At 41.7% G+C, this 17017-nt stretch overlaps 1 protein-coding gene across 5 annotated transcripts in view; it reads right to left on the bottom strand.

Moving 5' to 3' along the window:
- The window catches only part of LOC110500660 (regulator of G protein signaling 12), an 80599-nt gene that overhangs the window by 38856 nt on the left and 24726 nt on the right, over positions 1-17017 (bottom strand). Inside the window, exon 1 of one of the 5 annotated variants that reach the window (XM_090214768.1) lies at positions 3130-3286. The exons of the other annotated variants lie outside the window; for them this stretch is intronic. Within the exon in view, the coding sequence (XP_090070894.1) occupies positions 3130-3180 (51 nt within the window). The 5' untranslated portion in view covers positions 3181-3286. Of the gene's footprint in view, positions 1-3129; positions 3287-17017 lie in introns of those variants that run through there. 5 annotated transcript variants of the gene reach the window in all.

The raw sequence follows: 17017 nt of genomic DNA, 5'->3' as shown, positions 1-17017 counted from the left end.
GGAAGGAGACACGTTCTGTCTCCTAGAGATGAACGTACCATGGTGCGAAAAGTGCAAATAAATCCCAGAACAACAGCAAAGGACCTTGTGAAGATGCTGGAGGAAACAGTACAAAAGTATATATATCCACAGTAAAACAAGCCCTATATCAACATAACCTGAAAGGCCGCTCAGCAAGGAAGAAGCCACTGCTCCAAAACCGCCATAAAAAAGCCAGACTACGGTTTTCAACTGCACATGGGGACAAAGATCGTACTTTTTGGAGAAATGTCCTCTGGTCTGATGAAACAAAAATAGAACTGTTTGGTCATAATGACCATCGTTAATCATGGGGGTGGCAGCATCATGTTTTGGGGGTGCTTTGCTGCAGAAGGGACTGGTGCACTTCACAAAATAGATGGCATCATGAGGATGGAAAATTATGTGGATATATTAAAGCAGCATCTCAACGCATCAGTCAGGAAGTTAAAACTTGGTCGCAAATGGGTCTTCCAAATGGACAATGACCCCAAAATGGCTTAAGGACAACAAAGTCAAGGTATTGGAGTGGCCATCACAAAGCCCTGACCTCAATCCTATAGAAAATTTGGGGGCAGAACTGAAAAAGCGTGTGCGAGCAAGGAATGCCTATAAACCTGACTCAGTTACACCAGCTCTGTCAGGAGGAATGGGCCAAAATTCACCCAACTTATTGTGGGAAGCTTGTGGAAGGCTACCCGAAACGTTTGACACAAGTTAAACAATTTAAAGGCAATGCTACCAAATACTAATTGAGTGTATGTAAACTTTTGACCCACTGGGAATTTGATAAAATAAATAAAAGCTGAAATAAATAATTCTCTCTACTATTATTCTGACATTTCACATTCTTAAAATAAAATGGTGATCCTAACTGACCTAAGACAGGGAATTTTTACTAGGATTAAATGTCAGGAAATGTGAAAAACTGAGTTTAAATGTATTTGGCTACGGTGTATGTAAACTTCCGACTTCAACTGTATCCAGTGAGACAATGTACAACCACAATGATGTTAACACTCAACTTTTCCAATGTAAGCATTAACATATGGCAGCCACAGGCTATGCATACATTTCCAACACAAATGCAGGTTTGTCCTAAACCCTGCAGGTTTGTCTGTACACCACACATTCAACACGGACCCAGGTACCAAACTGTCGCACAGCTGAGATGTAGCTCAGATCACAGACCACTGCCACCCAGCTGTAACTCAGTTGGTAGAGCATGGTGCTTGTAACTCCAGCGTGGTGGGTTCGATTCCCAGGACCACCTGAATGTAAAAATGTATGAACACATGACTGTAAATCACTTCGGATAAAAGCGTCTGCTAAATGGCGTATATTAGATGATGCCTGGCTATTCTTTAAAAGTGCCTTCCTCACCATCTTAAATAAGCATGCCCCATTCAAAAAATGTAGAACTAGGAATAGATATAGTCCTTGGTTCACTCCAGACCTGTCTGCCCTTGACCAGCACAAAAACATCCTGTGGCGTTCTGCATTAGCATCGAATAGCCCCCATGATATGCAACTTTTCAGGAAAGTTAGGAACAAATATACACAGGCAGTTAGGACAGCTAAGGCTAGCTTTTTCAAACAGAAATTTGCATCCTGTAGTACTAACTCAAAAAAGTTCTGGGACACTGTAAAGTCCATGGAGAATAAGAGCACCTCCTCCAGCTGCCCACTGCTCTGAGGCTAGGAAACACTGTCACCACCGATAAATCCACTATAATTGAGAATTTCAATGAGCATTTCTCTACGGCTGGCCATGCTTTCCACCTGGCTACCCCTACCCCGGGCAACTGCCCGGCACCCTCCACAGCATACCGCCAAAGCCCCCACCATTTCTCCTTTACACAAATCCAGATAGCTGACGTTCTGAAAGAGCTGAAAAATCTGGACCCCTACAAATCAGCCGGGCTAGACAATCTGGACCCTCTCCTTCTAAAATTATCTGCCGAAATTGTTGCAACCCCTATTACTAGCCTGATAACTGGCTACAGGTTATCTACAAGTCTCTGCTAGGTAAAGCCCCGCCTTATCTCAGCTCACTGGTCACCATAGCAGCACCCACTCATAGCACGCGCTCCAGCAGGTATATCTCACTGGTCACCCCCAAAGCCAATTCCTCCTTTGGTCGTCTTTCCTTCCAGTTCTCTGCTGCCAATGACTGGAATGAACTGCAAAAATCTCTGAAGCTGGAGACTCATATCTCCCTCACTAGCTTTAAGCACCAGCTGTCAGAGCAGCTCACAGATCACTGCACCTGTACATAGCCCATCTGTAAACAGCCCATCTATCTACCTACCTCATCCCCATACAGTATTTATTCATTTATCTTGCCCCTTTGCACCCCAGTATCTCTACCTGCACATTCATCTTTTGCACATCTACCATTCCAGTGTATAAATTGCTATATTGTAATTACTTCGCCACCATGGCCTATTTGTTGCCTTAAAACTCCCTTATCTTACCTCATTTGCACTCACTGTATATAGACTTTTTGTTTTCTTTTGTTCCGCCTTATTATTGACTATATTTTGTTTATTCCATGTGTAACTGTGTTGTTGTTGTATGTGTCGAATTGCTATGCTTCATCTTGGCCAGGTCGCAGTTGTAAATTATAACTTTTTCTCAACTAGCTTACCTGGTTAAATAACGGTGAAATAAATACAACTAAATTTAAAAAATATTATTTTAAAGACCAGAGTTGTAGAAGAAGTTAAAACTATGGCAGATCACATCCCACTTCTTCACTTGTTTAGAAGGGTTTGGGTTAAGAGATATTCTCTTTCTTGATCACACAGAGAGAAATGCCTTTTCAACCTTCATGCAAGTTGAAGCAGTTCCTCTGTCCCAACTGTGAAAACAAACGTTACCACAATGAATATGATTCCCCACTCCAGACTGATGTTAGTGAGAGAGAACGCCCGACACAGCTGTTTTGAGTGGGAGGAGAGGATAGAGAAAGAGAGAGAGGAAAAGATAGAAAAAGAACGAGAGAGAGAGTAATTACTAAAGCAGATGCTTTAACAAAAACAGGAGTCCTTTACCACCACAAGACAAAAGAATGAAACTCTCCTATGAAGTTCTCAGAAGTTTACTTACGGTGTTGAAGTACCAGGCTTTCTTGAAGGAGAGTCTCTTTTTGAGACTCATTGTTCTCGGAGTCTGGTGTATGTTAACAGGCAGACAGATATGTGTCTGAGCGCATACCTGAACACTCCCCACCGGGGGAGGAGCTTCAATGCAGCCAATAAGGGGAGCCCCCAAGAATGTCTGTCATATCATTAAAAAAATGGTGACAAAGAAAATCAAATGATATGGTAACACTTTACCATGTCATAATGTCATAAAAATGTCATAAAAACCGACATAACTTGTTATAACCTGTCATAATATGGTCATAACACTGTCATGACCCATATATTTAGACTTGTTGTGACATATATTGTGTTATTTTATGGCTGGTTATGACACCTACATAAGCGTGTCAAAACCCACATTTATCCAAATGTTTCCTTTCATTTGAAAGCGTGTTTCTAAAATCCTTTGTTGTTGTTGTAATGTATTCTTTACAGTCATGTTTTTTTCATCATATTTTAAACTTGTAGAAACACTGACACTGTCATGAAGCATTATGACCATCCTGTTTCACTTTACTTGAACTAAGAAAATACACTTTATGAGACTGTCATGAAGTATTATGACCATCCTGTTTCACTTTACTTGGACTAAGAAAATACACTTTATGAGACTGTCATGAAGCATTATGACCATCCTGTTTCACTTTACTTGGACTAAGAAAATACACTTTATGAGACTGTCATGAAGCATTATGACCATCCTGTTTCACTTTACTTGGACTAAGAAAATACACTTTATGAGACTGTCATGAAGCATTATGCCCATCCTGTTTCACTTTACTTGGACTAAGAAAATACACTTTATGAGACTGTCAAGCAGTATTATGACCATCATAATCATATAAGCCAGATAGGCCTATCACGTAAATGCCCTTATATCAAATCAAATCACATTTTATTTGTCACATGTGCCGAATACAACAGGTGTAGACCTTACAGTGAAATGCTTATTTAGAGACCCCAGACCACGGCCACCCAACTGTAGCTCAGTTGGTAGAGTATGGCGCTTGTAACACCAACATGGTGGGTCAGTCATCAGTCAAAAAGAGGGTGTCTTGTCCTGCTCCTGAAATCTGCTCCTGCATTAATTCCAGATTACAGCATTGGGGTAGGTGCACGTCTGACATCAATATGTGCGCAATTACAATGATAATTTAACATGGTCAAAACATTTTTTTTTAATCGATAACATAAACATACAGTTGACACGTAGGCTTTGGTGTATGGAACGCTTTGCCTTGTGTGGTGGGTTTTGTGGGTTTTGACACTCTTATGCAGGTGTCATTAACCAGCCATAAAATAACGCAATTTATGTCACAACAGATCTAAATATGTGTCATGACAGTATTTTATGACCTTATGACAAGTTATGTCAACTGTTATGACATATTATGATATGACCGTGTTATGATGCTGGGTGTCCTGTAAAATGTTACCTTTTATATCTGCATTTATATAAGATATTACCTCGCATATCATTGGCGCATTCGTCCGTTGTCATGGATTCGCATAATGCATTTTAGGATCCGACAAATCTGTGACAGTCTGCTCATCTGCGTCAGATCTAGCCGGCTAGCTAGCTAAAAATCGGAGCTCTGGCTAGAACGGAACGTAGGTATAAACCTGGGTCTGAAATGCGAAGAGAAAAGGAAGGGAAAACCTGGTCACATGGGCCTTTAACACATTTATTTAGTCAAGTTGAGCAGCATGACAAGATTGAGACTAACAACAATGCCCCTGACACTGACAGTGAATCTGGTGACCATGTCAATGACAGGAGAAGCAGCTGCATGGCAGCATCAAGCGAGGAAAGAGTGCTCTGAGTCCGACAGCTAGCACCGAGGCCAGGTCAGGAGGAGGATGTTAAGCAGGGGAGGAATGACAGTGTCACTGGCGAGGACCTCATTGGTAGGAATAACAACGAGGGGGTCCCCATGGGAGTGAAAGATTTGCCGCTGGTCCCCACCCAAATGCTGCCACCGTGTCTGTACAAGTCGGAGAGAGCCGGAGGAATTTGAAGAGGTACCGGACCGGAGGACCTCAGTTCCCCTATACTCCTGCGCTCACTGTTGCCGTGGCAACCCACATGAGCAATACAGTACATTCAGCCTCCGCAACCACAGTGCGTGAGGGATTCGGATGAAATAAAACACAAACCCCTGCTCCCTCCTCCTCGAAAAATGTCAAACCACATTGGCCGCTTTCCTATTCTTTTGTTTCCAGACACAGTTTTCTATATGCATTGCCTTGAGAGGGCTTGAGTCACCGATATATTGAAACCAGATGAATTTTCAAATAAGATTTAGCATTTATCCTCATCAGGTTGCACCGTTCAGCTATAATTTGATCCACCATAACTATCAACTCCATCTACAAAAGCAATCGACCATTTCTATAACCAAGAAAACAATGTAGAATTGAATGAAAATAATCCTGTCAACTATTTGACTGGTTCTACTAGCAGTTTTTCCTTTCCACAAAAGAGAAGGAAAATACGTTTAGAAACCTTTGGCATTGGAGTCGGATTGAGTCGCAGTTCTGATGTTCTTTGGCAATATCTGGGATCTGTGTGCAAATTGCTTTGGAACCCACTCTATTTTCCCAAACATGGGTGGCCCATTCCAAGGTTTTCTCATAGCTGATGGACAAGCCTTATTCCATTTCATTCCTTTCTTAACACAGAGCCCATCATTTCATCATGGCCTGGAAGTGCCGTGTAAGCCTGGTTTCACATGCAGTACTTCTTAACATGTTAAGATTTCACAGAGGATTGTTTTATGTCCTAGTGCATTTGAACATGGTATATTATGGTCTATTAATATTTATCATGTGAATGTCCTCTCAGTCATGGTCTGTGTCAAAAGAGTGAAAAAAAAGAGAGCGAGAGAGACTGACAGACAGACAAAGAGAGAAAAAGTGTGTGTGTGTGTGTGTGTGTGTGTGTGTGTGTGTGTGTGTGTGTGTGTGTGTGTGTGTGTGTGTGTGTGTGTGTGTGTGTGTGTGTGTGTGGTAAACGAAAATGAAAACAAAGACAAAACAGTAATGAAAAAACTATTTCGGAAACTGAAATAAAATAATTAATTAAACCGTTTGAAAAACTAAAACTATTCTGAATCTATTATCTTTGACTGCAAAACTAACTAAAATAACAAACAAAAAACATCATGAATTATGTTCAGTTTGAGTTTTTTTCCCAAATTGTCAGCAAAAATGTTATGGGGTTTTCAAGCTTTTGTGGGCTTTAAGCCTCTGAATCTGCTACCAGGAGAATGGCGATGTTTCAAATAGACCTTGCTTATGAATCACTATCACCACAAGAGACTGGACTCAACGTTGTAACTATGGGAATACATTTCTTTAAAAGGGGGTAACATTCTAGCCAATGATAAGGCAGAAGTGAATAACAGGCACAACTCCGATAAAACATTGTTTTCTCAAAGTTGCCGGGATGCCACGTGCATCCGCTTATATCAGTACATTTGTAAAAACCTAAACATTACGAAACTTCTATTCGATCAAATAAGCTTTACGTATTCGACACTCTCTCATTGACCTCCATACAAAAAAAATCTCCTTTTTGACGGGTTAATGCTTATTTTCGCACAGACAGATTTTGGAGCAAAGTCAGCCCTCTGGCTTCGCCTCTACCTCTCTGCTATCACTAGCTACAGTATTACTAGCTATCAGGGAAGAAATCTGCGGGATAACTAGCATAGCCAGAAGGGCGAGAACGCCAGGATAGTGGGTTCAATTCCCAGGATAACCCATACATAAAATATATGCACACTTTGGATAAAAGCGTCTGCTAAATGGCATATATACTATTTTTATTTTTTATTTATTTCACCTTTATTTAACCAGGTAGGCTAGTTGAGAACAAGTTCTCATTTGCAACTGCGACCTGGCCAAGATAAAGCATAGCAGTGTGAACAGACAACACAGAGTTACACATGGAGTAAACAATTAACAAGTCAATAACACAGTAGAAAAAAAAGGGGGAGTCTATATACAATGAGTGCAAAAGGCATGAGGAGGTAGGCGAATAATTACAATTTTGCAGATTAACACTGGAGTGATAAATTATCAGATGGTCATGTACAGGTAGAGATATTGGTGTGCAAAAGAGCAGAAAAGTAAATAAATAAAAACAGTATGGGAATGAGGTAGGTGAAAATGGGTGGGCTATTTACCAATAGACTATGTACAGCTGCAGCGATCGGTTAGCTGCTCAGATAGCTGATGTTTGAAGTTGGTGAGGGAGATAAAAGTCTCCAACTTCAGCGATTTTTGCAGTTCGTTCCAGTCACAGGCAGCAGAGTACTGGAACGAAAGGCGGCCAAATGAGGTGTTGGCTTTAGGGATGATCAGTGATATTAACATATTATTAATATAGCACGTGTACAAATTTACTAAATAACCAATCCATTTGTTTTTATTTAATGTGCAGCATCTTTTTTAGATCAGTTCCTCATCCAATTGTCATGCTTACGACTCTTGCTTACTGACTAAGAGCTGAAAGAAGAAAGCCTAGCAGAATATTCCCACACTTTATGCTTAATGACATTTTCCAAAATGCCTAAGCCTGTTCCAACCATTGTCTATTGAGTCCCAGTGGTTCTAATACTCAAAATGAAGGCCTCCCATGATGAGACTCCATAGGATGGAATCCGCAGCAGGGGAGACAGCACCACTAACCACCCCACGGCCCTTCTTATTGTTTTGTTGACGAAGCGGAGGAGAGGAGCGTCGCCCAAAGTGGTAAAAAAATGTGCAGTACATATTCTGCTGTTCCATCGCATGTGTAATGATGTCCGAAGAGGAAACAACTGTTTTTTGTTGTTTGCAGTAACGTTTTTGTTGTTGTAATATCGCAAACGGATGTGACAGCATTACCATTAATGATTCCAGCTTTAATCATCCCTGAGCCAACACTCCCACAACCAAATCAATTAGTCAGATATTTCCTTTCCTCCCTATAATCTATTCCTATGCGAACACTCCAATGTCAACAAGACCTCGGCAGCACTCGTCAGAAGTTCTAAACAAAGCAATCTCTAATTGAAGCAGACAACTAATCTCTGCCTGCTCTCTTATGGCAGACTAAAAACTATTCCTCTGAAAATAACATCAAGAGAGGGGTTTGGAAGCCGCTTCCTTTGACTGATAAGATGGAAAATGCATTTCTTCCCCAACAAAGAGAGGAGAAGAAGAGAGAGAATAGAGACTCCTCTGGCAATATGTGAGCAAGTGAAGATACGCCCCCAGACAGAGCGACAGCATTGTGTTGTGTGCTTCAAAATGTTTTCACTGGGAAATCTGTTTAGCCACAACGTCCCTGTAGGTCTGCTAGACACTGTGTAACATCAGCTCAGATCTGATGATGAGCTCATGAACGATGATTGGGTGACAGTGAGGGATAGTAAACAAATTGAACGCAATTAGAGTAGTCTCTCCCTAAATGTGCCATCTACTTCCTAAAGGCAAAGTGGGCATGTAAGACCAAGGCTAAAACTAAGAGGATTATTCCTAAAAATTTGACAATGGCTTGCATACAGTCAGTGTTCATACATTTTTCATGACTTCAATGGGTGATCATTCATTGCTGGTGTTTGGATGTAGCCTAAAGCACTTATCTGGGGCTATTTGTTTGCAAATTCAATCAAATGTCCACTTGTTTTGAATAATTCTACTACAAAGATCTTCTCATAAGCATACACGATGTCGCAGCCTAAATATCTTTGCCTTGAAGAGCAGCAAGGAAGGACCATGATCAGGTCAAACAAGGAACTGGAGTCCACTGGAACCAATTAGCTGTACACAACCATTCAGCCTTTGGTGTAATCAATTCCAGAAACAAAGACCTTTAACTGTCATTTAAGGTCAGTCTGATATGCATGTGAACAACAACCATTGTCCCGCTGCGTTTCATCTCCTAATCTCCCTGATCTGTGCTAATCACAGTCATTCTTCTTTAAGAAGAATTGGCTCTCCAATTAGCCGTTACAGCCGCAGCAGATGGGGTCGGCTCCAGTCTGGACTTAAACTGGTATGTGTTAAACTGGTATGTTGTTGTAGACTACCTGAGCTGTGTGTGTGTGTGTGTGTGTGTGTGTGTGTGTGTGTGTGTGTGTGTGTGTGTGTGTGTGTGTGTGTGTGTGTGTGTGTGTGTGTGTGTGTGTGTGTGTACATGTATGCGAGCACGCCCGTGTGTACACCCACACGTGGGTGTATGTGCAAGTGTGTGTCTATACACTACATATACATAAGTATGTGGACACCTCTACAAATTAGTGTATTCGGGTATTTCAGTCACACCCGTTGCTGACAGGTGTATAAAATCGAGCACCCATCCAATCTCCATAGACAAACATTAGCAGTAGAATGACCTTACTGGAGAGCTCAGTGACTTTCAAGATTCCACCTTTCCAGTTCAACAAATGTCAGTTTGACAAATGTCTGTCCTGCTAGAGCTACCCCAGTCAACTGTATGTGCTGTTATTGTGAAGTGGAAATGTCTGGGAGCAACTACAGCTCAGATGCGTTGAGATGCGATGCACTTCTGGTGTTGCCTACCAGAAGTGGTAGGCAACACAAGCTTACAGAAAGTGACCGCCGAGTGCTGAAATGCATAAAAACAGTCTGTTATCGGTTGCAACATTCACTACCAAGTTCCAAACTGCCTCTGAAAGCAACGTCAGCACAAGAACTGTTCATCAGGAGCTTCATGAAATGGGTTTCCATGGCCGAGCAGCCACACATGGCCGAGCAACCTAAGATCACCATGAGCAATACCAGTAAAGCTCGCCGCCATTGGACTCTGGAGCAGTGGAAACGCGTTCTCTGGAGTGATGAATCACGCTTTACCATCTGGCAGTCTGACAGATGAATCTGGGTTTGGCAGATGCCAGTAGAACGCTACCTGCCCGAATGCATAGTGCCAACTGTAAAGTTTGGTGGAGGAGGAATAATAGTCTAAGGTTGTTTTTCATGGTTCTGGCTAGGCCTCTTAGCTCCAGTGAAGGGAAATATTTACGCTACAGCATACAATGACATTCTAGACAATTATGTGCTTCCAACTTTGTGGTAACAGTTTGGGGAAGGACCTTTCCTGTTTCAGCAAGCCCCTGTGCAGAAAGCAAGGTCCATACAGAAATGGTTTGTCGAGATCGGTGTGGAAGAACTTGACTGACCTCAACCCCATCAAACAACTTTGGGATGAATTGGAATGCCGACTGCGAGCCAGGCCTAATCGCCCATCATCAGTGCCCGGCCGCACTTATGCTCTTGTGGCTGAATGGAAGCAAGTCCCCGCAGCAATGTTCCAACATCTAGTGGAAAGCCTTCCCAGAAGAGTGGAGGCTGTTATAGCAGCAAAGGGGGGGGACCAACTATATTAATGCCCATGATTTTGGAATGAGATAATTTTGGTCATGCAGTGTATATATCTGTGTCACTGTTAGACAGGTCATGCTAGGGAAGCCATGACACGTTAGCTGGGAGTGTTACTGTGTTAGCATTCCTCTCACTGGAGATGTTTACCTTTCTCATTCCTGATGCTCTACATCTCTCAGGGTCAGACACACTAAACCCAGGCTATATAACAGTCAGAACTGAGTGTTTCTTCCTTGTTCCAGAGACGGGTAATATCAATTTAACCCCGCCTGACCCTTCGTACAGGTACAGTGACCTAATGTATTTCCGAGGCATGACATTCGCTCCATTAAGCAATTGCTAGTGTCGCTCTGAATGCAGATACGTCAGTGTGGCGGAAGCGTAAAAAATGTATAACTTAATTGAGAATAGATTGGATAACATCTGACATCTCAAACTTTCATAACAGGCTTACTGTACAGTGTGTGACGTTCAACGTTGAGCTGAAAACATCTTTGCAGTAAATCAGTTGAGGAACATTGAGGAAGATCGAACTGGTCCACTCAAGAAAAATATTCAGACATCACAGCCTTGTTGACTATGACGGAGGAGAGCCTTGAAGGCGTGCAGAGTTGGCCACATTAGAGCCCAACACACCCTCGTCCTGCTTTCTCTCCCACAGCTACACAAGAAATGGGCTTTCCAATCTGAAACCTAGCACTTGTAATTAGCCCTAGATTCTTCCCCCTTAGTCTCCCAAAAATAGCCCCACTACAGAGAGAGAAAGCTTGAAGGGTTTCATGCAGTGTTTAAAAAATCAAGGGTGATCTTATTATGGCATTAAGGGCCACGCCCCATTTGTCATTCGTCGAAAAAAAAACTAGATTTATGTTTTCTCAACAAAATAAATATATATATATATTTTTTTTTTTATAATATATTTAACAAAAAATATTGTTCAAAACAAACAGCAGCAGCATCTCCGCCTCCATGGGTGCATAGGCTTTGCAAACATTGCTTGGATTGTTTTGCCAGCTATTGGCTATGATGGGGAACTGCTAGCATAAATTATAACATCACAAAGTAAATGGACATCCTGGGGGCACTCAAATGTGCGTTCAGTCAGAACTCCCTCCCAGTACGTCTCTCGCGCCAGACGCCTTACTTCCTCACGTGGCTTTCTGCTTCCCCCCATGTTGTTCGTCAGGTTCTACTATAGGTGAAAGGGCGACATGTGTGGACTAAAACAGCATAAAACCGGGTGTATCACAAAGCATGATCAAATTAATTAGCCAGCAACAGTAATTGTCAGACACATTGAGAAATAGTTTGGTAAATTTTTTGGGGGGGTCGAATTAACCAGTTATCTACCTTTGATAAGCAGCTATCTATAGGTAGCTGGTAGCTTGCTAGATAGTCCCCATGCCAATATCAAGTCTTTCTAAACTCAGTTCTGATTAACTCGGAAATGTGAAGTTATTTCAGAATGAACTTTAACTGGCTAGCACATCATGCTTTGTGACATTATGTTAGCTAGCTATCCCCAGTTAGATAATATGTTTTCACTTATTGCATCTGCATGCTTGTTGCGTTCTCCCTGGTGTACTCGTTCGTTTGTGAGCTGGCTGCTCATTTTAAATCTAATCTGGTCAAAACTGAGGCAGCATGTGCAGCAGTGGTCATTCGGTTTTAATGTGCAAAACTGAAATTGGTGTATTTACGCTGTGTTCAAATGCACAGATCACTTTATATACTGTATCTTCTCAAAGAAACTAATGGTAGTTCGAAAACTTGGTATCATATTTCTGTCATGCTGCTTTGCACCGAGTACTTAGCCAATCAGCGGCCGCCACCGGTGGTTTTGTTTTAGCCTATGATGATGAGAGGGCCTTGTGATTTGTAAGCTTGGAGTTTTTCAGTGTGTAACTAGACTAAGGGAGATGGACTGGGCCTTGACATTGAAATAGTACCATTCCCTGACTTTCTGCTGAGTGTAATGTTCAATTCCGTGACCTTGTGATCCAGTGCCTTGTTGGTTCTTCTGGTCATACTGCAGTGGCTACACTATACGAAATACAATCACGTTACCAAATAATTGATTAAAACACACTGTTTTGCTATGAAGTTCTATAGTAGCCTCAACAGCACTCTGTAGGGTAGTACCATAGTGTAGCCATGGGACAGCTAGTTTCCGTCCTCTTCTGAGTACATTGACTTCAATACAAAAACTAGGAAGCTCACCCCCTTCCATAGACTTACACAGTAATTATAACAACTTCCGGAGGACGTCCTCCAACCAATCAGAGCTCTTGCAGCTTGAACTGACATGTTGTCCACCGAGAATTTATCTAGTACTGAAAGCATAAGCTACAACTAGCTAGTACTGCAGTGCATAAAATATGATGAGTAGTTGACTCAAAGAGAGAGAAAGACAATAGTTGAACAGTTTTGAACAAATTCATTTATTAAAAAATGAAGCAGGAGCAAGAAAGAGAGAGAGAGAGAGATTGCTGTATTTAGCCATTTTTGTTCTCTCACTTTCACTGACAGTGCCTTCGGAAAGTACACCAGACCCCTTGACTTTTTCCACATTTTGTTACGTTACAGCCTTATTCTAAAATTGATTAAATAAATAAAAACCCTCAGCAATCTACACACAACACCCCATAATGACAAAGCAAATATTTTTTTTACATTTTTGCAAATGTGAAAAAAAATAAAACAAAAATCCCTTATTTACATAAGTATTCAGACCCTTTGCTATGAGACTTGAAATTGAGCTCAGGTGCACCCTGTTTTCATTGATCATCCTTGAGATGTTTCTACAACTTGATTGGAGTCCACCTGTGTGGTAAATTCAATTGATTAGACATGATTTGGAAAGGCACACACCTGTCTGTATAAGGTCCCACAGTTGCACAATAATTCAGAGCAAAAACCAAGCCATGAAGTCGAAGGAATTGTCTGTAGAGCCCCGAGACAGGATTGTGTCGAGGCACAGATCTGGGGAAGGGTACCAAAACATTTCTGCAGCATTGAAGGTCCCCAAGAACACAATGGCCTCCATCATCCTTAAATGGAAGAAGTTGAGAACCACCAAGACTCTACCTAGAGCTGGCCGCCAGGGCCAGACTGAGCATTCGGTGGAGAAGGGCCTTGGTCAGGGAGGTGACCAAGAACTTGATGGTTACTCTGACAGAGCTCTAGAGTTCCTCTGTGGAGATGGGAGAACCTTCCAGAAGGACAACCATCTCTGCAGCACTTCACCAATTAGGCTTTGACGGTTGAGTAGCCAGACGGAAGCCACTCCACAGTAAAAGGCACATGACAGCCCGCTTGAAATTTGCCAAAAGGCACCTAAAGACTCTCAGACCATGAGAAACACGATTCTCTGGTCTGATGAAACCAAGATTGAACTCTTTGGCCTGAATGCCAAGCGTCACATCTGTCTGGAGGAAACCTGGCCCCCTCTCTACGGTGAAGTATGGTGGTGGCAGTATCATGCTGTGGGATATTTTTTAGGGCAGGGACTGGGAGACTAGTCACGATTGAGGAAAATATGAACGGAGCAGAGTACAGAGATATCCTTGATGAAAACCTGCTCCAGAGTGCTCAGGACCTCAGACTGGAGCAAAGGTTCACCTGCCAACAGGACAACGACCCTAAGCACACAACCAAGACAACGCAGGAGTGACTTCGGGACAAGTCTCTGAATGTTCTTGAGTGGCCCAGCCAGAGCCCAGACTTGAACCCGATCAAACCTCTCTGGAGACTTGAAAATAGCTGTGCAGCAACGCTACCCATCCAACTTAAGAGGATTTGCAGAGAAGAATGGGAGAAACTCCCCAAATACTGGTGTGCCAAGCTTGTAAGAAGACTTGATTCTGTAATCACTGCCAAAGGTGCTTCAACAAGCTCTCAAGTGGCGCAGCGGTCTAAGGCACTGCATCTCAGTGCAAGAGGTGTCACTACAGTCCCTGGTTTGAATCCAGGCTGTATCACATCTGGCCGTGATTGGGAGTCCCATAGGGCAGCGCACAATTGGCCCAGCGTCGTTCGGGTTTGGCTGGGATAGGCCGTCATTGTAAATAAGAATTTAACCAGGCAAGAACTGACTTGCCTGGTTAAATAACTAAACAAAGTACTTACTAAAGGTTCTGAATACTTATGTGATATTATATATATATATATATATACTTTTATATACTTCTTTTTTTAATAAGGTTTTTTTTAATTAACTTTTTTTGCTTTGTCATTATGGGGTTTGTGTGTAGATTGATGAGGGAAAAAATGTATTTAATCAATTTTAGAATAAGGTTGTAACATAACAAAATGCGCAAAGCACTGTAATTTGCTAGAAAATGCAGCTAACTAGTTTAGCCTACTCAAACACCCGGCTCAAACAGAGAGGTATGCTATGTTAGCTAGCTGGCTATGACTATCCAACACTAGAACTCTACCAATTCAAGGTAAGCTTTTGGTTTTATTAATTTACTGCCACCGAGGCATGCCTGTGTAACAGCTAAACTGCTTGCTGACTGTTCACTGTACTGCGGGTTTACTAACACGTTAGTTCTAATAGCTATGTTGACTAGCTATAACGCTAGCTAATATGGTGAAAACGATGAAGGCTGTGTGTAGAGGTTAACAGTTAAGATATGATATGAAGGTTTGGCTTGGAAAGTTTTTTCGCCTGGTCACAGATAGCTGATGTGTTGTGCACTGAAGTCACCAAGTGAAGGGAAAATGTGAGAGGAGGAGAGCTCGTAGATGTGAGAATGAAAACAATGAGCAAAGTGATCATGCTGTTTGTATGTGGCTGCTATGAAAGCGAACTGTGTTTGCACGTGATCAGGAGCATGTATATTCATTACGCTAATTCTTAAATAAAATGAAACAGGGATAAACATGATTACACCACAGATCAGCTAGATGCAGGCAAGTGTGTGCAAGGTGGGATTAAATCTGTCCCTGTCTGTCACCTTGATTATTCACATTTGTCTCTCGACCTGTGCACCTACACTTTCGTTAAAAAGTTTGGGGTCACTTAGAAATGTACTTGTCATTTAAAATAACATAAATTAATCAGAAATACAGTGTAGACATTGTTAATGTTGTAAATGACCATTGTAGCTGGAAACGGCAGATTTTGTTTATGGAATATCTACTGTACATAGGCCCATTATCAGCAACCATCACTCCTGTGTTCCAATGGCACGTTGTGTTAGCTGATCCAAGTTTATCATTTTAAAAGACTAATTGATCATTAGAAAAACCTTTTGCAATTGTTAGCACAGCTGAAAACTGTTGTTCTGATTAAAGAAGCAATAAAACTGGCCTTCTTTAGACTAGTTGAGTATCTGAAGCATCAGTATTTGTGAGTTCGATAACAGGCTCCAAATGGCCAGAAACAAATAACTTTCTTCTGAAACTCGTCAGTCAATTCTTGTTCTGATAAACGAAGGCTATACCATGCGAGAAATTGCCAAGAAAAACTGAAGATCTCGTACAACGCTGTGAACTACTCCCTTCACAGAACAGCGCAAACTGACTAACCAGAATAGAAAGAGGAGTGGGAGGCCACGGTGCACAACTGAGCAAGAGGACAAGTACATTAGAGTGTCTAGTTTGAGAAACAGACGCTTCACAAGTTGGTTAAATAGTACCAACACCAGTCTCAACGTCAACAGTGAAGAGGCGACTCCGAGATGCTAGCCTTCTAGGCAGAGTTGCAAAGAAAAAGCCATATCTCAGACTGGCCAATAAAAATGAAAGATTAAGCTGGACAGAGCAATTCTGCCTAGAAGGCCAACATCCCAGAGTCGGCTCTTTTCAGCTGTGCTAACATGATTGCAAAAGAGTTTTCTAAGGGTCAATTAGCCTTTTAAAATTATCCACTTGGATTAGCTAACACAACGTGCCATTGGAACACAGGAGTGATGGTTGCTGATAATGTCGCCTCTGTACGCATATGTACAGTTGAAGTCGGAAGTTTACATACACCTTAGCCAAATACATTTAAATTCAGTTTTTCACAATTCCTGACATTTAATCCTAGTAAAAATTCCCTGTCTTAGGTCAGTTAAGATCACCACTTTATTTTAAGAATGTGAAATGTCAGAATAATAGTATAGGGAATTACTTATTTCAGCTTTTATTTATTTTATCACACTCCCAGTGGGTCAGAAGTTTACATACACTCAATTAGTATTTGGTAGCATTGCCTTTAAATTGTTTAACTTGTGTCAAACGTTTCGGGTATCCTTCCACAAGCTTCCCACAATAAGTTGGGTGAATTTTGGCCCATTCCTCCTGACAGAGCTGGTGTAACAGAGCTGGTTTGTAGGCCTCCTTGCTTGCACATGCTTTTTCAGTTCTGCCCACAAATATTATATAGGATTGAGGTCAGGGTCTTGTGATGGCCACTCCAATACCTTGACTTTGTTGTCCTTAAGCCATTTTGCCACAACTTTGGAAGT

Source organism: Oncorhynchus mykiss, chromosome 21 (assembly GCF_057628025.1).
Source record: "Oncorhynchus mykiss isolate SJ-2025 chromosome 21, ASM5762802v1, whole genome shotgun sequence".
NCBI classification, from domain to species: Eukaryota; Metazoa; Chordata; class Actinopteri; order Salmoniformes; family Salmonidae; genus Oncorhynchus; species Oncorhynchus mykiss.
The sequence above is the reverse complement of the archived record's forward strand: the minus strand, read 5'-3'. Positions and strand labels throughout refer to the sequence as shown.